The sequence below is a fragment of the Mesocricetus auratus genome, unplaced genomic scaffold, assembly GCF_017639785.1.
Source record: "Mesocricetus auratus isolate SY011 unplaced genomic scaffold, BCM_Maur_2.0 Super-Scaffold_100008, whole genome shotgun sequence".
NCBI lineage: Eukaryota > Metazoa > Chordata > Mammalia > Rodentia > Cricetidae > Mesocricetus > Mesocricetus auratus.
In genome coordinates, this window is record NW_024429192.1 from 69,477,263 (window position 1) to 69,499,534 (window position 22,272).

At 48.7% G+C, this 22,272-nt stretch overlaps 1 protein-coding gene across 2 annotated transcripts; it reads right to left on the reverse strand.

The window, feature by feature from the left end:
* Window positions 1–9,455: 9,455 nt before the first annotated feature.
* On the reverse strand, window positions 9,456–18,770 carry Abcf3 (ATP binding cassette subfamily F member 3). 2 transcript variants are annotated; one of them, XM_005071645.4, is made up of 21 exons: window positions 18,616–18,770; window positions 18,245–18,392; window positions 18,067–18,146; window positions 17,437–17,483; window positions 17,116–17,213; window positions 16,901–17,023; window positions 16,502–16,768; window positions 15,867–15,947; window positions 15,721–15,780; window positions 15,566–15,622; window positions 15,427–15,449; window positions 15,260–15,315; window positions 14,955–15,155; window positions 14,786–14,862; window positions 11,858–11,902; window positions 11,647–11,779; window positions 10,756–10,844; window positions 10,568–10,659; window positions 10,217–10,349; window positions 10,001–10,088; window positions 9,456–9,914 (listed from the first exon to the last, which is right to left on the reverse strand). In XM_005071645.4, exons 1-21 carry the CDS (start codon window positions 18,686–18,688, stop codon window positions 9,756–9,758), a joined length of 2,130 nt encoding a protein of 709 aa, XP_005071702.1. In that variant the 5' UTR covers window positions 18,689–18,770; the 3' UTR covers window positions 9,456–9,755. The 2 variants fall into 2 exon arrangements, with proteins under 2 accessions (XP_005071702.1, XP_021083792.1); XM_021228133.1 differs by lacking the exons at window positions 16,901–17,023; window positions 17,116–17,213; window positions 17,437–17,483; ... (1 more) ...; window positions 18,245–18,392; window positions 18,616–18,770 and having other exon boundaries at window positions 15,867–15,972; window positions 16,502–16,601.
* Window positions 18,771–22,272: the final 3,502 nt, after the last annotated feature.

Genomic DNA, 22,272 nt, shown 5'->3' on the forward strand with positions numbered 1-22,272 from the left:
CACCAGCGCCCTGCACTGTGGCAAGCACTTTTTTACTTAGGTTTTTGTTCCTAATTAATGTACTGGCTGCTCTAGCAAAAACTCAGAAAGGAGCTGTATCCTCATTTTTTTCTTTTTGGTTTTACGAGACAGGGTTTCTCTGTATTGTTTTGGAGGCTGTCGGACCAGCCAGGCCTCGAACTCACAGAGATCCGCCTGTCTCTGCCTCCCAAGTGCTGGGATTAAAGGCGTGCGCCACCAACGCCCGGCCTGTATCCTCATTTTTTAAAAACACGTCTCAGGCCCTTTAGAAATTTGAGCCCCGTGTTGGGTGCCAAAATTTTTTTTTCTCTTTGACTCTTTGAGGAGCCCTCCACCCAGCTCCCAAATACATCACACGTGGAGTCTTATTCTTATTTATGAATTCCCGGCCTTAACTTGGGTTATTTCTTGCCAGCTTTTCTTGTTTTTTTTTTTTTTTTTTTTTTTTTTTTTTTTTTTCTTTTCGAGACAGGGTTTCTCTGTGGCTTTGGAGGCTGTCCTGGAACTAGCTCTTGTAGACCATGCTGGCCTCGAACTCACAGAGATCCGCCTGCCTCTGCCTCCCAAGTGCTGGGATTAAAGGCGTGTGCCACCAATGCCCGGCTCTTGCCAGCTTTTCTTAACTTAAATTATCCCATCTACTTTTGCCTCTGGGCTTTTCCCTTTTCTTCTGTTAATCATTTTTTTCTTTTAACTTTTTTTTAGACATTTTTTATTAATTTACTTTTTACATTCCTATCCCTCCTCTCCTCCTGCTCCTTCCCCACCTCCCATCTGCTCCTCAAAGAGGGCAAGGCCTCTCCTAGGAAGTCTACTAAGTCTGTCCCATCATCTGATTGAGGCAGGCAGGACCAAGGCACCTGTCCCCACAACACACACCCTTGTGTCTAGGCTGGGCTAGGTATCTCTCCATATAGAATGGGCTCCACTAAGTCAGTTTGGGCATTAGTGTTAGATCTTGGACCCACTGCCAATGGCCTATATATTGTCCCAGCCTCACAATTGTCACTTATATTTCAGGAGTCTAGTTCGGTCTTATGCAGGCTCCCATTTGTCAGACCTGAGTCAGTGATCTCTCACAAGCTCGGGTCAGCTGTTTCTGTGGGTTTCCCCATCATGGTCTTGACTCCTTTGTTCATATTATCAAAACTGCCTAGGAGGCTCCATTCGGGGAGTGGTGACATATAACTGAACTAGGACTTTTTAAACAGTGTTAAGACCATAGTGAACCTTTGAAGTTGGATTAAATGCATTTTGCATTGTGATATGGCCGCAAGTCTATGGGAGACAGGGAGTGGAATGCTGTTGAGTGACAATGCCCCCATGGACTCGTATGTTTGAATACTTGGTCCCTAGTTGGTGGAACTGTAATGGATTAGGAGGTATGGCCTTGCTGGAGGTGGTGTGTCACTGGGGATTATAGTTTGATTTTTTTTTCTCTTTTGGCTTTCTTGAGAGGCCCACCACCCAGCTCCCAAATAAATCACACACGGAGGCTTATTCTTAGTTATGAATGTCCAGCCTTAACTTGGCTTGTTTCTAGACAACTTTTCTTTTTTTTTTTGTTTGTTTGTTTGTTTGTTTTTCGAGACAGGGTTTCTCTGCATTGTTTTGGAGGCTGTCCTGGAACTTTCTTTGTAAACCAGGCTGGCCTCAAACTCACAGAGATCTGCCTGCCTCTGCCTCCCGAGTGCTGGGATTACAGTTGTGCACCACCAACGCCTGGCTCTAGACAACTTTTCCTAAATTAACCTTTTCCCTCTTGGCTTTTATCTTTCTTACTTCTGGATATCTTATTTTCCTTCTTACTGGCTGGCTGGGTGGCTGGGTGACTGCCCCTGAGGTCCTCTTCTCCTTGTTCTCTTGTTGCTCCTCCTCATGTTTCTCCTTCTATTTATACTCACTGCCTGCCAGCCCTGCCTATCCTTGCTCCTACCTCGCTATTGACTGTTCAGCTCTTTATTAGGCCATCAGGCATTTTAGACAGGTACAGTAACACAGCTTCACAGAGTTAGACAAATGCGGCATAAAAAACGCCTCCCTAAAATAATATTCCCCAGCAGGGGATGGGCTTCAAAGTTTCAAAAGACTCAGCTGTTCTCAGTTGACTCTCTCTGCCTTCTATTTTTGGATGAGGATGTAGATCTCAGCTACTACTCCATGCCATGATGGACTGTAACCCTCTGCAAACATGAACTCAAGCCAAATGTTTTTCTTTATAAATTGCCTTGGTCATGGTGTCTCTTTATGACAACCGAAAAGTAACTAAGATGGAGCTACCGGAAGAGATGTAACTTTGTCTGAAGCATTCAACTTGTGTTGATACTTTGTATTTAAAGATAATTTAGGACTGATGAAGGCTGACTCGGTGGGTAATAGTACTTGCTGCTCAGGCCTGAGGATCTGAGTTTAAATCCCAACACCTGTAGAGAAAGCCAGGCAGGGTTTTATAGGCCTGTAATCGGAGCTTTGGGGGTGGAGACAGGTATGGGATAACCAAGTTAACCAGATAAGATGCCGGACAGATCACTGAGCAGAGCCTCCAGCAGAGCCTCCTTGAAGTGCAGGAACTTAACCTTTCTGAGTGGTCAGCCCTTTATGCGTCCAACTGTAACAGACCACATTTTGAGTGAGGATGCCGGGAAAGGCAAGAGAAGTGGTAGAATGGTCCTAGGAGGCCCACGGTCCAGGCGGGCAGGAGGACGTCACCTTTTCCTTGCCTGCTCACTGCTTGCTCTACCTCTGCGCGTGGGAATCGTCCTCCGTCTGGAGCCCAGCTCTGAGATGGCTGCTGCCTTTGTTGGAATCTGTGGCAGTCAGGAGGGATCTCTCCTTAGTGCAGAACAGAGACCTTACTTCATGAATCCATTTGATGTCCCACCTCTTAGAGCATTTGGTGTACATTACCTATGGACTCCCACCCAGGCAAGACACTAACAATGAGGCAGCTTTACCATCTAATCAACACCACCTTCAGTTTTGCTGGGATACAGGACCTAGCAGGGCAGAGAGGAGTGGAAGGGCATCCTAGGATACAGGACCTAGCAGGGCAGAGGCGTAGAAGGGCATCCTAGGATACAGGACCTAGTGGGGCGGAGGCATGGAAAGGAATCACAGGCTGCTGACTCAGGAGCTCATCAGTAAAAGTGGGAAGGCAGGGTTGGGGTATGTGGTGGTGATGGGACACACTCAAGACCTTGTCTTGTTCTTGCAGATGTGCCTCTCACCTTTCTCTCTCTCCTTGTAGGGCCAGTGACCTTTGAGGACAAGAACAGCATGAGTCAGTGCTGTCCCTTAGGCTCAGACCCAATGAACTGGTGAGATACAATGATGAGCAGTCTGAGGAACCATCACTAGGAAGTGGGGGCTGTGTGAGTTCTCATATGAGGAGGCATCTTGAGCTTGACTTTGGACAGCTTTATAACAGCAACAAAAAAGCCAGGCGTTGGTGGTGCACACCTTTAATCCCAGCACTTGGGAGGCAGAGCCAGGCAGATCTCTGTGAGTTCGAGGCCGGCCTGGTCTACAGAGTGAGTTCCAGGACAGCCTCCAAAACAATACAGAGAAACTCTGTCTCAAAAAACAAAAAACAAACAAACAAACAAAATGTTAGGTGGGGCTGGAGCTGCAGAGATGGCTCAGAGGTTAAGAGCACCGGCTGCTCTTCCAGAGGTCCTGAGTTCAATTCCCAGCAACCACATGGTGGCTCACAACCATCTGTAATGAGATCTGGTGCCCTCTTCTGGCCTGCAGGCATACATGCAGACAGAATACTGTATACATAATAAATAAATCTTTTTTTTTAAATAAATAAATCTTTTAAAAAATGTTATATGTATATGTGTGCTGCCTGTGTTTGGGTGCCTATGGAAGCCAAAGGAGAGTGTTGGATCCCTTGAATCTGGGCTTTAGGCAGTTTTGAGCTGTCTGTCATGGGTGCTGGGGTCAGAGCTCAGGTCTCCAGCTCCTCACTCCTGAGCCTTCTCTCCTGCCCCTGAAGGCAGTTTCCAGACCATGTCACCTGAGGTGGGAAGACACACCCTGCTTGTGGACAGAAGGAGCTGAGCACAGTGCTAGGCACGTGTTTTCCTAAATTATTATCACCAGATTAACTATAGTGAAAGTTTATCATTAGAAATGCAGCCGACAGCCAGGTGGTGGTGATGGTGGCAATACCTTTAATCCCCTGACAGGACCGGGTGTGGTAGTGCATGCCCATAGTCCCAACACTAGAGATACAGCCCAGGAGGACTGTCAACAAGACCAAGGCCAGCCTCGGTTACATGAGGCCTGGTCTTAATATAGCAACACAGCTGCTTCCCTGGAATGGTGGTGCACAAGAATGAAGTCCAGGCTTCTCCAGGGATCCAGGGCCACCAGCCAAAGGGAGGAAGAGGAGGCACACATGGGAAGAAGAGGGGATGAAAATGAAAAGTGCCTTCTACAGTGGTGAGTGGTGGAGGTTTAGTATAGAGTATCCAGAAAGAGCTAGATGTGTGTGTGGGAGATTGCATGCACGTGTGCGCAGAACAATTAGAAGAAAAATACCTTCACAGTGGGAGAATTTTCCAAGAGGTTCTTTTTGGGCCCACCAACAGGAAGTAAGTGTTCATTTTGACTGAGGAATTGTAAGTAAATGCAGTGGTTTTTCAGTCACATAGCATTACCAGCAATAGCTCATTAAAAATCGACAAGGCAGCCGGGTGGTGGTGGCACACACCTTTAATCCCAGCACTCAGGAGGCAGAGGCAGACAGATCTCTGTGAGTTCAAGACCAGCCTGGTCTATAGAGTGAGTTCCAGGACAGTCAGGACCACACAGAGAAATTGTCTTGAAAAACCATTAAAAAAACAAACAAAACAAAAAAACCAAAAAGGCAAGGACAGTGCAATGGTTCAAGGTGCTTCTCACCAAGCCCAATGATTTAGTTCAATCTGTGAGATCACATAGTGGAAGGAGAACCAACTCCTGCAAGTTGTCCTTTGACATTAGCAGATGCATGGTGGCATGTGGTCACATACATATAAATACGCATACAAGTAAATGTAATTAAAACTAATGTCAGTAAAGCAAACCAGCTGTGGTGGCAGCTGTCTGTAATCCCAGCATTTAGAAGGCAGAGGAAGGAGGGTTAACTCTAAGGCCAGTTTGGGATACAGAGTGAAATTTAGGCCAGTCCCAGCAGTATAGTGAGACCTTGTCTAAAAATAAATGCCCAGTTGAGATGGTGCTGGCAGGACACACCCTGCTGCTTGCAGGGCCCAACAGTTTGTGATGAGTCTGGAGAAGTTGGAATATAAGACTGGAAAGCTGCACGGGAGCTATGGCTGAGGCCTACCTGGTGTCTGCCACCAGTAGTGCCTTCCCTGATGGAGGTCATCTTGTGGCCCTCAGCTGTGACTTCCAGATTCTGACAAATGACTCCCAGAATACTGAAGTACTGAATGAGATCCTGCGGGCTTTACTGCCCACTTACGGTTTAAAGACATCCTTGTGAACACCATCAGACACCAAGTGTAGAGTGTGCCCTTCAGTTGGGGCTGCTCTTCCCACAGAGGCCCTCTGTTGTAGACCAGGTGGTGCCCAAGGATTAGGTATAAGTCAAACTTGGGGACAGCCTGGCCAAGCCTGTCCAGAGCACGCCTGACCAAGAGCATTGATGCAAACAAAGCCCACAGCAAACCACCTGATCAATCAGCATGAGGCTGACATCCAGAACTCTGCTGCATCTCCTGAGGCCCCGCACATGTGCTTGGACAAGGTGGAGCCAAAGACACAGATGTCCAGCACTTTAAATCAAATCAAGAATCAATAAATCAACGAGGCTCAAAACCAATAGTCATGATCTTCGTAATGGCTAAGCCTTGAGCTGCTAGAAACCAAGGAAGGCAAGCATGGGGTATATCTTGGTAACCACACCCTGTAGGGAGAGATCTAAGTGCCTGTGGCGCTGACCATGCCCGTTTTGGGCATGGCCACAGGTGCATACAGGCGTGTGCAATAAGGGGCTGAGAAGAGGGGCACTCTTTCTCTTTTTGGGGTTCTGGTCAGGTCTCGAAAGGCTGCAGAGATTAATCTGGGTTTTTGGTTTCTTGTGTAAGTAATCTCTCCCTAATAAAATAACATACGGCATCCCTATCCTGTGTATGGTAATCTTCATCTTACATCTGGTGTCAGAAGTGAAATATTCATGGGATTTGGGGAGGTAAGTTCACCCATCCCTTTATTCCACACACTTGTACACACGTGACTGTGCGCATGGTAAGTGCCACAGGTACCTAGATGTCTCCCTACAACACCCCTCTCTGAACATCTCACCTAGCAACTGTTAGCAACCTAGGACTCTCACTAGCACCAAGATGTACATACATACTGCTCCAGACAACGGAATAACCACTGCTATTCATAACCATCAAACCTGGATAGTTTCTTTTGTTTTGTTTTTGAGACAGTCAGTTTCACTATGTAGACCAGGCTGACCGTGAACTCAGGTGATCTACCTGCTTTTGCCTCCCACACGCTGGGATTAAAGGTGTGCACCACCATGCCCAGATCAATTTCTATTCAAAATCATTCCATTGTATTAAGGTACAAGGGAAGGAGAGCTGATTTAGCCAGACTGCTTGGGAGTAAAAGAGCAACGAGGCAAAACTGTCTCAGTTAATTTTTAGGGAAATCCTAATAATGCACAATAAAAATCAAATGCATTATGGAAAGGGACATGCAGTAAGTGAGGCTCATGCAGTCCAAGCCTGTCAGTCAAAATAGAATCATGCAAGCCTAGTAACCAAACTCTCCATAAACGATAGTTCCAGCAGTATCAGGGCCCTCCCATCTTCACTCACCCACCACACGCTGCCTTTTCTATTGCTCTGCTTCACTGAAGTTTCCTTGTTCCGGTGCCTCTTTTGTGGGCTTTTATTTCATTCTCTTTGTTTGCTTCTTCAAGACAGGGTTTCTGTGTGTAATGGCCCTGGTTGTCCTGCAACTCTTTTTGTAGACCTGACCTCAAATTCACAGAGATCCACCAGCTTCTGCCTCCAGAGTGCTGGAATTAAAGGCGTGTGCCACAGTCTTTTTTTTTTAAATTTAAATTAGAACACACCGTCGTAATGAAAGCCTAAGAATCACTATCACAATGGGGAAGGAAAGGGATGGAGCAACCGGCTGAATTGGAGGACAGACTTAAGAGCTGCCCATCACTCCAGGTTCAAGGCCTCCTCTGAGGGAGGGGAAATTCTTTCACAGGCTGGGCCCACCCTGCCAGTACCTCCTACAGACTTTGGCATGCACTCTGCACGCTCAAGTGCAATGCAGAGCTAGGCTCTGAGCTAAACTTGGCCTTGCAGCCAGAGGGAATGTAGCAAAATGTCCACTAGACCTCCAGACAGTAACAACATATGGGTGTGAACAGCCTGTGTCTGGCCTAAGTGCCTTTCAAGAACTGTGCTGAGGGACCCATGGCTTCTTAGGATCAGCCAAGTTACCCAAGGGGTGCTGGGTGAGTATGGTCAGGCCAACAGAGGCAAGGGGTCTGGGATTTTAGTGAAGACTGGAGCCTAAGGTCCTTCAGGGGCCAGGGCTGGGCAGCTTAAAGGCTGGGCCGATATAGGCAGAGACTGCTTCCCATCGTGTACCAGCCAGTGCAGGCGGAGCCCTCTTGTGTTTTCTGAGACAGGACTGGTTGCCACTGCCGTTTTTCCACGCCTCTGGATCACAAACGTTCAGTCACTGCCATCTCGTTCCAGAATTCTTGCAGCATGTGTAGGTTTGCCTCTCCATCCATCTGGGTCCTTCACAGATCATGGGACTGCAGTCCTCACCTAGTGCCATCCCCTTCCCATAGGCTCCAGCACACTGAGGACAGCCAGGGTGCCTGCAGCCTGTTTCTAAAGCCCGACTGGTCCATGATTAGTTACAGGAGCGTTCTCTTTTCCCAGTCCTTCCTGTCAGTGTGGACAACCAACAAACCCACTCTGAATGCTTTATACTGTGTGGTGGCCAGTCCCTAACAGTCCCATAAAGAACCCAGGGGTGGAATAATCCTTCTGTACACTGTGTGTGAGTATGTGTCACTATGATTGGTTTAATAAAGAAGCTGACTGGTCAATAGTTGAACAGGATAAAGTTAGGTGGGAAAGTCCAACTGAGAATGATGGGATGAGGAAGGGCGGAGTCAGAGTGATGCCAGCCAGCTACCTGAGAAAGCAGGATGTGTAGAAAATGAGGGAGGCTGAGGGGTGGACAGGCCTCGTCAGCCTACCAGCACCAGCTCTGTGGTCACTAGAGCCTGCTTCTGGATCTGGGATGGCATGCAAAGGCTGTCACACAAAGGCTCACGTATTGTGGCTTTCAGGATAGTGTTCGTTCTTAGTGGGGAGGCGCTGGCCAAAGGGAGTGGGTCCTGGGGGCACACTCAAGGAAGTCTGAGATCCATGCCCTGAGCCACCCACTGTGTTCTGTCGCACTATAGGTACACGAGTAACATTGAGTGCCCATGGGCTGAAGCCTCTAAAACCACGAAGCAAAATAAGCCTTTTTCTTGTTTTAGGGTTTTCTGTAAGGAACTTTGTCATAATACATTCTCTCACATTCTCCCTTACCCCACAGGTTCTCTTCCCCAATTACCTAGATTACAACATTAAGCACAACCTGGTGGGTTGACTCATGTCTACAATTTCCAGTAGGCAGTCCCTCTGTTGACTCCATTTTTATGCCTTCTACATACCGACCGACTATAGCATCTAAGTCCTTGAAACTAACTTACAAGCCACTCCTCTTCCCTCTTTTATAAAGAGATGAGTCTCATAGGTCAGGCTAGTCTCTTAAATGGATCCAAATGAGTCTCCAGAGTGCCTGGGACTACAGGCACATGCTACCGCATATGTCTTCCCCTCTTAAAAGCCTGCTTTGTTTGAGAAGAATGAAATGCCCTATTTCTTTCAGTTAGACAATTCCCTACTTCCCAGGCTACTTCTACACGGTTAAAGGGGAGGAAACAAACAGACATGAAATCACTAATGCAAACTGGGAACAATAGTTTCTCTTGAGTCCTGAGGGCCTGGAAGGCTGGGCCACAGCCCCAGGAGAGAGCAGTTGATGAGACATGTATGAGGCCAGATTCCAGAATTAGTTCAAGCTCCCAAGCAGCAGGGGTGGAGACAGCAGAGCCCAAGATGCTCTTAGCTGAGGCTATGTCTAGACTAGGGCATGAGCACCAGCGATCCCAGAACACTGCTGTCCATTCCTCCAGCTCAAACCCACCCAAGGGCAGACAGATAACATCTCCTAACAAGAGGAAGGCTCACACTGCTGCTGCTGTCTGTGTGACTGACATTTACACCATAGGAAAAGACCAATCAGAGAGCCCAGAACCCACGGCAAAAAGCCAAGGCAGGCCCTGCCCACGAAGGAGCAGAGAGAGACAAGAGAGATACAGGAGGACATTTAATTTACATAGCAGCCACGTGGGGCCCTGTCCAGCTGGGCAAAGGGTATTTGTAGGCCCAGATGGCACCCCAACCTTTTCCATCAGGACTGTCTTCACAGGCCTTGGACAGGTGTCCCCACACTGTGCAGAGGATGCTCCAGTTGAAAGGAAAGAGAAGTCTGGGAAATAAGGCTGTCCCCAAGTAGGGAAGTCCTAAGTCTGGAGTCGGTTGCCTACATGGTAGCTCAGAGGTCTTATGAGACCAGTCCATGTCCTAGGCACAGTCCTCACTCAGACGGGGGCTCTAGAGGAAGCCCTCCCGGCGGAACTGTTCTTGGAGGAGGGCACGGTACTGGTCAAATCCTCCCTCGACCCGGGTCACAGTGCCCTTCTCACACACCCACAGCTCCTGGCACACCAGCCGGATGAAGCGCTCATCATGGGATACCAGAATTACGCCACCCTGAAAGACAGACCAGAAGTGCTTGAGGGAGTAGACACTGAGGTGTGCTGAGGCTCAGGAAGAACAGTCAGGCCAGACATGCTCACCCTGAAGTTGTTGAGGGCTTTGCCCAAAGCCTCAATTGTCTCCATGTCCAAGTGGTTTGTGGGCTCATCCAGAATGTAGAAGTTGGGGCTGGAAGGGAGAACACCGAAGTTACAAGATGGGAGAAAATGAATTCCTAGGGGACAAAGATCAAAGTATCGTTTGGACTGGGCAAGAAGGGGAAATGAGAAGCAAGGACCCAAGAAAATAAGCCTCACCAAGGCATTGTCATCTGAGCAAAGGCTACCCGGCTCTTCTGGCCCCCAGATAAGCTCGCAACCGGGCGCATGGCCAGTTCTCCAGAGATGCCATACCGGCCCAATTGGTGTCGATATTCCTCTTCAGGTCGCCCTGGAAAAGGCCCCCACATCAGATGGGCTTTCCACCCAACGCCTTTGCTACTCCCTAGGTTTTCCTCCTCAGTGCCCATGCCTTTACACCTAATTCTCCTCCTCAGTGCCCATGCTTTTACACCTAAATTTAGGCAAGTTCCTTATAATGACCCAAGACAGGCCTAGGTGCCAGGACCAGCTAAAACCCTCTTGCTACAAACCGTACCCCTAGCATACCAGGGAACTTTCGAGCCAGGAGTTCCACCGCACTGACGTTCAGGTCTAGCTGTTCCACATGGTGCTGGCTAAAATAGCCTATCTTCAGATTCCTGCAGGTAAAGTGAAAACAGAAGGCACCGTGGTGGAGCAGTAGAGAGGTCAATGTGTGTAAGAGTGCATGCAGTTCATGGGGGGAGGTCCCTTACCTGTGGGCATGCCTGATACCTCGAACAGGAGCCAGGTCCCCCATGAGCAGCTTCAGCATAGTAGACTTCCCAGCCCCATTCTCCCCAACCTGTAAGGAATATGAGCATGCTTAATGAGCATGCATGTGTGGGGCACAGAAGGGAAGGAAGTAGGAGGGGCCCTGGTAGTCTCAGTCTAACAACCCCAAGCTCAAGAACTGTCGCATGCAAAGCTACAAAGGGAACGGATACTTGAGTGTGTGCCAAGGGACGAGGGTTACTCCTCCCGGTAGCCACAAGTGGTGTAGCCCTGTGTATGGGTACACGTCTGGGTATAGACGTGTGAATGTGGAGGCCCAAGGTAACGTCAGATATCTTCCTCCATCTTTCCTAGAGCTCACAATTGCACTGGCTGGCTAGCCATCTTGCTCTGATGATTTCCTGTCTCTGTTCTTTGCACACAGGGATTAAGAGGGCTGCAATGAGCCCTCAACCGTCTGTGAGTTCTGGGGACTGAACTGTGGCCCTCATACGTGGGCAGAAAGCACTTTCTACTTGCTGAGGTATTGACCTTCCTTCTGAGAAAAAAGATATTTCCTAAAACCAAGCTATAGAACGGCATGTTCTAAATCCTGTCCTGTAACCTATGTTCTTGCTTTAATGTCTCATGACTGACATGATTCAGAACCAAGAGTAGTAAGGCAAATTACTGTCCTATATATTTACAAAATGCCACATGCCAGGTTTCTTGCCTCTGAGGCGGCCTATGAGACTACAGAGTTCAGCAGCAGTGTAAGTATGATGTCTAGACTCTACCCATTTCTCTCTGCACTCTTTCTGTTCTCAGGACTGGTCCAATCCGAAGTTGCTAAGGTAGACAACTCCCAGGATACAGAATAGAAGTGTCCATACCACACAGATGCGAGACTCAAGGTCAGCAGAGACAGACAGGCGACTGAAGATGACATGTTTAGGGTCATAGTAGAAATCCACCTCATCTAGCTGCAGAATTGGCGGTGAGAACTTCTCAAACCCATCAGGGAACCTGCGGGAGGTGCGAGTTTGGAGTGTGGAGGCAGCCAGAAACAAGGGCTCCCCATCAGCCCCCCAGCGTAGCACTCACTTCATTACCACCTCGGACTCCTTGTCCACCGGCTTTAGCTCGGGTCTGAGAGGAGAGATGGGAAAATAATTATTTAGCAAGACACATGTGGAAAGGAGAAGACTGGGGATGGAAGGTTTAAGCAGGGGAAGGAGACAGAAGATGAGGGAGGATGTGTAGAAAAGCCTCGAGGAAACCTGATACTTTAATAGCTAATTAAAAAACAAAAAAGTTTAAACTGAAGTACCCTTTGTGTGGCTACAGGTGTTCCAAGAAGCCACAGGTTATTAAGGAAAGTTCCAGTGCCAGGTCTAGTATACCTCCCTACAAGTAGTTGGTCAGGAAGGCCTTTGAAGACCCAGAACAATACAGGCAATAGTTAGCGGCCCAGCAGAACAAGGTGGTGGGGAGCCTAGTATGCGTGTACACGCGCACACAGAGGTGCCAGGATAAAGACCATGATGACAGCAGTACAGAACTCCCTTATGCAGAAGCACATGGCAAGACGTAAGCTGCTTCCAGAACAGAGGAAGCAAGACAACTCAGATGAAACTGGCCAGCCCTCAGTGCTGGGCAGTGCTAAGCAGCCTGCTGGGTGTGAACGGCCACCAACAGTTTTCCTTAGCCACTACTGACTGGCCAAGCAAGGTGTTCCCATTGTCAAGTCCACTCTGGGACAACCAACTGCTCTCTGACTGCAACTGAGGCCTGCTCCACAGAAGGAACTCGAGTCTGTGCTATAAACCAGATCACTACCTGTGGCCAGGGTGGTCACCAGCTCTAGTGTGGAAGCTACAGCTACGTTAAGTCATCATGATGGCCCATGAAAGTGCCTTCCAAATGATCAGCCAGCTTCCGTCTGAAAGCAGTAACAGCAGACTCAAAACTGGACAGATGCTGAGGACAAGTGACTGGTGAGTGCCCAGTCACAAATAGGATGTGACAGTCCCTCAAGAGCTCAGGGACATGTGGGAGGAGAGCACAGAAGGAATCAGAGTGGAGGACGGGGGTCAGGGATGGGTGGTGTGTGTGTGGGTGTTGTGGGACAGTCTTCTGGGTATGGCATGGCCACAACACTCAAGACTCCTAGCTGTTAGGATTACCTGCCAAGACCTGCCTGAGACAAGGCCTGTCAGCATCCTGTCATGAGGTCCTACTGCTGGGGATTTGTAGGCAGTTAGTGGTTGCTGGGGGAGGGGAGAGATTTTTGCAGGCATGAAGCCACTAGTGAGGTGTCTTGGCTTCTGTAAATAACACCTCATCCATGTTCTTGTAAGCAAGCCAATAAAACTTACGGGGCTGCCCAAACCAAGAAGTTATCAAAGCAGAGTTGGGAAGAGGGGATAGATGGGAGGGGACAGAGAGCAATGGCCGATGGGTATGACCAAACTACATTATATCATGTCTGAAAATACAACAAACCCATCTTATATAATTAACACACTAATAAAAGAAGTAAAACAATCAGCTATATGGTGAATGTGGTAAAACGCTCACAGTCCTGCCAATTAGGAGGCTAAAGCCAACATACACAAATATCTTGTGTGATGTAGTGAATCCCTGACTCAAGAAAATGACAAAAATTTGTAAAACTTAAAAAACATGCTTGCAGGCCGGGCGTTGGTGGCGCACGCCTTTAATCCCAGCACTGGGGAGGCAGAGGCAGGTGGATCTCTGTGAGTTCAAGGCCAGCCTGGTCTACAAGAGCTAGTTCCAGGACAGCCTCCAAAGCCACAGAGAAACCCTGTCTCGAAAAACCAAAAAAAAAAAAAAAACATGCTTGCAGAAAACAGCACCGCACCTCCTTCATTTGGCTAGCGCTACAATGTATTATTCTCTTAGCTCACTATCTGGAAGAAAGAGAATCATCTTTCTTGTAGCTTAAAAAACAAACTAACAGCCGGGCGTTGGTGGCCCACGCCTTTAATCCCAGGACTCGGGAGGCAGAGGCAGGTGGATCACTGTGTGTTCGAAACCAGCCTGGTCTACCGAGCGAGTTCCAGGACAGCCTCCAAAGCCACAGAGAAACCCTGTCTCGAAAAACCAAAAAAAAAAAAAAAAAAAAAAAAAAAAAACTAACTAACAAACTTGGGGCTGGAGAGATGGCTCAGTGGTTAAGAGCACCACGGTAGTCACTTACACTCATCTGTTAACTCGCTCCAGGGGACTCACCTCCCACTTCTGGCACCTGACTAGACAGACAGACAGACAGACTGACAGACACACACACACACACACACACACACACACACACACACACACACACACACACACACAGTGCCTTTACATATATGCAGGCAACACACACACACATAAGATTAAAAAAAGTCTTTAAAGGAAAAAGCAAAAACTTGTACATAAATGTTCACCGCAGGCCAGCCGTGGTGGCTCACATTTGTAATCCCAGCACTTTGGAAACCAAGGCAGGAGGACTGCTGTGAGCTGGTGGTCAGTTTTATAGATTGAGACCTGGTCTCAATCCTCCACATCCCCTAGAAAGTTCATAACATTCATTATTCCTAAAACCATAACAGGAATAACCTAAGTCCATCACCTGACTCAATAAACAAAACGTATCAGAGTCATGAAATGGAGCTTTATGCCACAAGAAAGGAAACAAAGTGTTAACATTACAACATGGATGGCCTTAGAAAACATGTTATTAGAATAATAAGCTAAACCCAGGTGAGACTCAGTCTGCACTAGGCGCTAGGTTTAATCTTCAGTACAGGCAGAAAAAAAGGCTAGACAAACCAAATATATAGAGACAGACAATAAATCTGAACTCGTGGCTGCCTAGGCAAGGTTAGTGGAGAATACTCCGCTTCTCCGTTGGAGTAAAAGCTGGCTGCTAGCTGAAGGGAGGCCCGGAATGGAAAGGTAAAGGGCAGTTTGTAAAAACGAGGGAAGAAATGAAGAGGAGTCGGTTCTGGACAAGACTGTACTCACAGCTTCTCCAACATCTTGAGTTTACTCTGCACTTGAGAGGCTCTGTTGGCATTGTATCGAAAACGGTCTATGAAAACCTACAGGAGAAGCAGGCACTTGTCAAGCTCCTACGGCCACCAACTCTGGTACCTATGGGATGGGACTCTCAGCCCTGCCTCCCCCACCACACCTGAATGTGCTGGCGGTACTGCTGCTGGGCCTCATACTCCCGCTGCTGGTTGAGTAGCCGCTCCTGCTTGCTCTTGATAAAGGTTTCAAAGTCCCCTCGGTAACCATCTAGTCGTTGGCTATGTAGGTGGATGATGTCTGTGGCAATGGCATTCAGGAAGTTGCGGTCATGAGAGACAACTAGGATTGTGGAGGGCCACGTCTGAGGAATAACAGGATGGCAGGCTGTTTGGAAGGGTAACTGGCCCCCAGTGTCTTGGAGGCAGACTTTCTCCAGACCCACTGTAAAGCCTTCCCTAAGCTCACCTGCAGGTAATTCTCCAACCACAGGATGGCCCTTACATCCAGCATGTTTGTGGGTTCTGGAGAGGAAGAAAGAAACACACACTTGGAATGAAGGGCTGGAGAACTAGAAACAAGGATGTTAGCATCCTTGTCTAGCTCCAAAGTCAGGGTAGCTCACTCAAACTCACCATCTAACAGCAGAAGATCTGGCCTATGAAAAAGAATACACAGCATGAGGTGATGACAAGAAATTTGTTATGATATCCCATGAGTTACGGGCCCATCGTATTCCTGTCATACGTTCTCAGGATCAGGAGACTCACTCACCTGGCAAACAGAGCCCGGGCTAAAGCCAATCTCATCCTCCAGCCACCAGAGAACTCCCTAATGACAACAGACTCTTGTTAGGGCTCGGTGTTCATCAGGACAAGCAGGGCCAGAGCCAGTCATCTTCAAAGCCAAAAATGGCCAAGTTTACTCACCTGGTAGGCTGCTGCTGCATTTTAGGGGTAAAACCAAGCCCCGCGAGAATGACTGATGCTCTGGGAAGGGAAATTACAAGAATTCAATTGGAACAGTTCAAATGAGAGAGCAACTAGACAGGAGAGGAAGTGGGAATTTTTAGTACCTGGCAGGTGCCTTATCAGCCTCAATCTCCTCCAGTTTGGTATAGATTTCTGCCAACTGCGCAGCTTCTGAGCCCTCTGCCCTGGGAAGGAAAAAGACCCAACCAGCTTGTGTAAAGACAGTGTAAGACGTAGCCTTGCACCCTCTGAGTTGGAAGGCAGGCCACTGGGAAGAATGAGGGCTTTCCAGTTCCAAGCTCTGCTGCTCACTGGGAGGCCACATGAAGTATGGACACTCTGTACCGTGTCTTAGTGTTCAGGTTTCTATTGCTGTGGTCAAACACCAAGACCAAAGCAACACGGGGAGGAGGGTTTGCTTTGTCTTATAACTCTCAGGTCACACTCCATCACTATGGAAAGGCAGGGCAGGAACCTGGAGGCAGGAGCGGAGGCAGAACCGTGGAGGAGCGCCGCACACTGGCTTCCTTCTCACGATTTGCTCAGCCTGCTTTATTTAACTCAGGATCACCAGCCTGGGGTTGCCAGCACCCACAGCTCAACTGGGTCCTCCCACATCAATCACCAATGAAGAAAATGCACCACAGGCTTGATCAATCTGAAAGCATTTTCTCATTTGAAGTACCTCTTCCCAAATAACTCTGGCTATTGCTTGTATGCTCTAGCCTGAAGCCTTCACCTGCCAGCAGCAATCTTGACACTGAGCTCCCGCTCCCGCCGGAGCAGGTCCTCCCGGACGGTGTCACTCTCCAGCACACTCTGCAGGGCAGGGGTATCATCTCCAGCAACCTCCTGCTCCACGTGCAGCAGGGAAATGTGGGCTGGAACCCGCAGGCTCCGGGTGGCCAGCATCTTTAGCAACGTCGTCTTCCCCAGACCATTGCGTCCTACCAGCCCATAGCGTCGGCCCCAGGCCAGGTTCACATCCGCTCCAGCCAACAGCACCCTAAAGGGTGGTAGAAAGAGGTACGAGTGGTTTAGAAACAGGCCAAAGGAACTTTAGCCCTGTTTTGGTCCCACTCTGCAGCTCCAGATTCTCCTCTAACTAGAAAGACCATGCCACTGGACATTCCCTCACCTGTCACCAAAAGACACGTCGAAGTTCTCAATTCGCACATCATAGGACTTGTTCTTGCCAGATGACTCCAAACGGCTCTCTTTTCTGCTGCCCGCCTGGCTAGCTGATGCCTCCTCCAGGACTCTTTTAAATGGAGACAGGGACAGTTTTTAGGGCTCCCGACAGCCCTTCCATACCAGAACCTATCCTGCTCCCTTCTGAGCCCCTAGACTCACAGAGGGCCGCTGGTCTTCAGGGTTTCCTTCTCTGAACGCTTCTCCTGCTTTGCTTTCAGTCGAGCTTCAGCCTTCTCTAGTTTCTTTGCATTCACTGTCTGAGTGAATTCCAAACACAACCAGTTCACACCAGGGCACAGGCTCAAAAAGGAACGCCAGGGACCACTCCCAACAAACCCTCACATCTTAGCCATGACGATACAGAACCCAAGGTTCAAGGAAAGACACATCAGAAATCTCCCCAAAGACGTACCCACGATTTAGATAGTCAGCTCTCACACCCACCACACACATACAGCCCCTCCCCTTCCTGCTCCTCACCGAGGACTGTTCCCTCTTCAGAAGTCCTGGAAGTTTGGTGTCACAGTCTGTAAGTGATAAGAAAAGCAGTCACCTTCTCCATGAGGGAAGGGAAATGAAGCCTTTGAGTGGCTAACAAGAACCAAGAATGGAATTTGAAGACAGTATCATGGCACTGGAATAGATGGTTACTAGCCTTGAAATAAAGAAGAAACAGATCTCACGTTTAAATACAGAGGCTGATGTACTCTTACAAGACTGTGTGTTGGTTAAAGCACAAAATTGGCAAGACCAAGTATGTTTAGCTCCAAGGCTCTATACCTCCCACAATAGTCCACAGTGTGGAGACCCTTCCAACCCTACTCTTCATTACAAGCTTTTTTTCTCTTCTTCTTCAAGACAGGGTTACTCGGTGGTACCCTGGCTGTCTTGATTTGGCTCTATAGACCAGGCTGGCCTCTGCCTCCCGAATGCTGGGACTAAAGGCGTGTGCCACCACTGCCCAGCTCATCACAAGTTTTTATATTCACAAAGTACCACAAGTTCCTACAAGCCTTGTCGTAGAAGAGATGGAGGGAGTCCTGAGCTGCAAGAGGCAGGTGGCTGGGGTGGAGGCAGAAGGCAGCTAGTTCAATGTCCCCTCACTCTCACCGTAGCTCTCCGTTATCTTTGACAACTGGATGGGGGCGTCCAGTAGCACCTGGCTGTTTCCCTGGTTCTGTGGCTCAGCCCTGCGTGGCAGAAAAGATTTACAGCCTTCAGACCTTCCCACTCTTTTGTACTCCGCTCGCCCCCCTTTGCCTATCCACTCCAGTCCCTTGGCACATACAGGCGTAGAGTGTTGTACATGCGCTGACAGACAGCCCTGATGCCCGCGTCATCCTTGCTGTCCCCGGACACTTCTTGCAATAGTTCCCCCACAGCTTCCACCAGGTCATCCACAGACTCGAAGTCCGCGCTGCCGCTATGCAAGACGCCTGGGCCGGGTACCGCAGAACGAGAAAGACACCGGGTAGGGCGGATATACAGGCAGTCTCAGTGTCTGACCAGCCCACTCGGGGCTCCAGACCCCACCGGCCCTCAAGATACGAGGTCGCGCAGAGGAGAGACCAGGTAGCAGTCTGCTGCACTGTCCACCCTCAGTCTTCCCCCGCGATCTCCACTTCGGCCTCCCCGGACAGTTAATTCCGTTTCGCTCACCGGTCACGTAGTCGAAGACCTGCCCGTCAATTTCTGGGAACTCGCTCCGCAGGATATCGGCGCAAGTCGCCATGTTCACCCGGGATCCGGTCTGCGCAGTCGTGATGAGATCTAGGCCCAGGACCGCCTTCTTGCCCTCCCCCCCCCTGGAATAGCACCCCTCTCCTCCTCCCAAGGCGCACGCGCAGTAATGACGTAAGAAAGTAGCCTGCGTGGAGTCCAGGGGGCGTGGCTAGCGGAACCACGCAAGCGCCGCGAAGTCCCACAGGCACGGCGACCTCTGCGCTTGCGCAATTCCTGTTTCACTACTATATTGGTCACCTGTACAGTTTTCGCTGCCTTCTGGAAAGTGGAGATGGAATCGAGGGGTGTGGCGGGGTCGCCCTACGTTTATCAGGGCGAGGAGTACAGGAGGTGCCGTGAGGGAGGCCCCACTTAGAGACAGACTTTGCTAGCGCGGAGTCTTCCCCGCAGGCGGGGTCGCTCTGCGCCCACCCAAGCCTTTAGGCCATGGCGTTTTGCTGACTCACGCCAGCTCTTGAGCGCTCGGCGGTCTGCTCAGTCCTGAGTCTCGGCTTCGTTTCGTCCAGTTGGTTGAATCTGCGTAGTGATGCCCAGCCTGCCACCTGCTGCTTTGCTCTGTGCTCAGTTCTTTCACACCCCATAGGTAGGTGGTCAACCAAGCCACTGAGAAATACCTCCAGAAAACCCGATCAACAAGAAGCCCGTTATAAATGTTTATTCTAGGCCTATGGACAAAGCAGATTTTCTTACACCCTGAATCTTGGGGTCTGTAAAAGGAACCCCATCAATTTTCTCAAGTAAACGTTGTAGTAACACTATTGCTTTATACTTAAAACAAAAATTCTTCCTAATGCACCCAAATTACATCAATATAATTTTTTTATAAGAACCTCCCTAAATAGTCCAAACTAACCGAGAACTCCTGATCCTCCTATCTGTCACCCAGCCAAGTGCTGGAATTAAAAGCATGTGCCACTACACTGGACTGCCCACTCATCCATTTTTTTTTTAAGTGACAAGATTTATAGAAAGAGAAGGGGGTGGGGAAGGAAAAAGAAAAGATAGAGAGAGAGGACAAGAGGGAGACAGGAAAAGTTCTGTCTGCCCCAGGGGAACAGTGGGAAAGAGCGCCCACTCATCCATCTTAATTAAGCATTACTGGAGTGGGGAGCCAGTCTTGGTGTTGAAAGTTTAGAAAAGCTATCAGGATGCCTGAGGATAGCGCTTTGTTGGAGAAGTGTCTGTCTGCCATGCCTGAAGCCTTGTGTTTGATCCACAGTAACTCATACAACTGGGCACAGTGACATGTTTGTAACCCCAACAATCAGGAGGCAGTGATAGGATCAAGAATTCAGTGTCCCAGCACTCTGTGAGTTCAAGGCCAGCATGGTCTACAGAGTGAGTTCCAGGACAAAGAAACCCTGTCTTAGAGAGAGGAAAAAAAAAAGGCAAGGTCGCCCACAGCTACAAAGCCAGCAGTTGAGCCTCTAAATCTAATCTACTATCTGTTTCACAGTAAATAGAGATTAGGAAAGTGCTAGCTATGCAATACAGGGACCTGAGTTTGACCCAAGGAAAAGTCACTGGTAAGAAATGTCACTATGGAGGCCAGGCGGTAAGAAATGTCACTATGGAGGCCAGGCGGTAAGAAATGTCACTATGGAGGCCAGGCGGTAAGAAATGTCACTATGGAGGCCAGGCGGTGGTGCATGCCTTTAATCCCAGCACTCGGGAGGCAGAGGCAGGCGGATCTCTGAGTTTGAGACCAGCCTGGTCTGCAAGATCTAGTTCCAGGACAGCCTCCAAAGTCACAGAGAAACTCTGCCTTGAAAAAAAAGTCACTATGGTCTATTTTCAGTATAAGGTGTACTTAGTGCTCATCAATGAGTCACACATAAGCAGGGGGCATGGAGTCCTTCTTTCCCTAGCTAACACCTTAGTTTACCTCAGTGCTGAGAAGTCAGTCAGCTACATAACTAACTGAACCCATGTATCAGGAAAGTGGAGTGGGATCCCCAGCCCAGGAGGATGGGGGTTTGGGGTGGGGACAATGCTAGGAAGATAATGGGAAAGACTGCAACTCTCTGGAATATCACCCTATGGGGGTGGGGAGCTGGGTTTTTTAGATCAGGGACTCTAGAAACCACTGTTTGGTGCCAAATCATAGTGCCAGCCAGCCATGTTTGCCTCTTCTCCAGGCTGATGACAGATTCTGCAAGGTCAGAAAATAAATTGCTTTGCTTTGTTACCGGAGTCTCTAGTGCCCTTATTATGAAGTGAGGAACACATTTCTCACACACCTGTAATCCTGTGCTGAGCAGGCAGAGACAAGAAGATCCCTGGGGCTTAGAAGCGGTCAGCTGAGCCCAATCAGTTCTGGTTCAGTGAGATACTGACTTGAAAAATAAGGTGGAAGGCGATGAGAAACACACTCGACTGACCTCTGGCCTCTACATGCACACACACCACACTAAAACCCGGAGGTTGGGAGAGATGGCTCAGAACACTTGTGGCTTTTTCAAAGGATCCAGGGTTTGTTTCCTAGAACCCAGAGGACTGCTCACACTGCTCTGTAACCCCAGTTTCAGAGGACCCAATGCTCCCTTCTGGCATTGAAGAGTACTGCATGCATGTGGTGCAGGCAAAATACTCATGCTCTTTAAAACACAATCAGGAGCTAGAGAAATGGCTCAGCAATTAAGAGTACATACACTCTTTCTTATAGAAGACCCAAGTTTAGTTCTTAGCACCTACATCAGGCAACTCATAACTACTTATAACTCCAGCTTCAGGAGATCTGATACCATAACTGGATCCCAGTGCAATTGTAGACAATTTTATAAGGTACCTTAGGTTAAGATACACACTGGAGTTGGTCAAGTTGATTAACCAACTTGCTGACAGGATGTGTGGTTTGCTACAATATTCTGCTTATGCTTCAAATTTACTCTAGTTTTTGTTTGTTTTAAATTTATTAAAAAAACTGAAACCTGGCAAGCTATAACAACTGGTGAGGGCAAACCTACTCTTTCTCTGTCCTCACAGTCCCCTTGGGAACTCTGGAGGAATGAAGGTTTTCACCAGAGGAGGTTTACAATATGCATGGGGAAAATAAACATCTTTCCTCTGGTGGTTCACACAGCAAGACTGGAAATGGATGGAGTTAAGGGTAGCTCAAGAACAAATACAAATCTTCCTTGGTATGTGCTAACAAGAAAACTGCACATCTGCAACACTGCACTTGGGAGGTGGAGGCAGGAGGATCCTTAATTCAGTCAGCTGGGTTTGCACAATGAGAACCCACCTCAAAGCAAAGAAAGCCTGGAGTGGAGGCACGTGTCTGCAATAGCAGCACTTGGGAGGTAGAGGCAAAAGGATCACCAAAAATTCAAGGCCAGTCTGGTCTATAGTAAGCTCTAGGTCAGCCAGAGCTATTTGTGGCAAGACCCAAAAAAACAAAAGCTTGGCTTGTCGGTGTACACTTTAATCCCAGCACTCGGGAGGCACAGGCAGGCAGACCTGTGAGTTTGACCCAGCCTGGTCTACATACAAAGTTCCATGACAGTCAGGGCTACACAGAGTTAACAGTCCCACCAGACCCTCCCCGACAGCCTCATAACACTAGCCGACAAC

What these genes read in the sequence shown, in the direction of transcription:
- Abcf3 (XM_005071645.4), bottom strand. Translation starts at nt 18,688, where the DNA reads ATGGCGACTTGCGCCGATATCCTGCGGAGCGAGTTCCCAGAAATTGAC. An exon ending in TGAAGAGGGAACAGTCCTCG is followed by an intron (nt 17,214 to 17,436) that starts GTGAGGAGCAGG and finishes GAATTCACTCAG; the next exon opens with ACAGTGAATGCAAAGAAACT. An exon ending in GGTTGGAGAATTACCTGCAG is followed by an intron (nt 15,156 to 15,259) that starts GTGAGCTTAGGG and finishes GTTATTCCTCAG; the next exon opens with ACGTGGCCCTCCACAATCCT.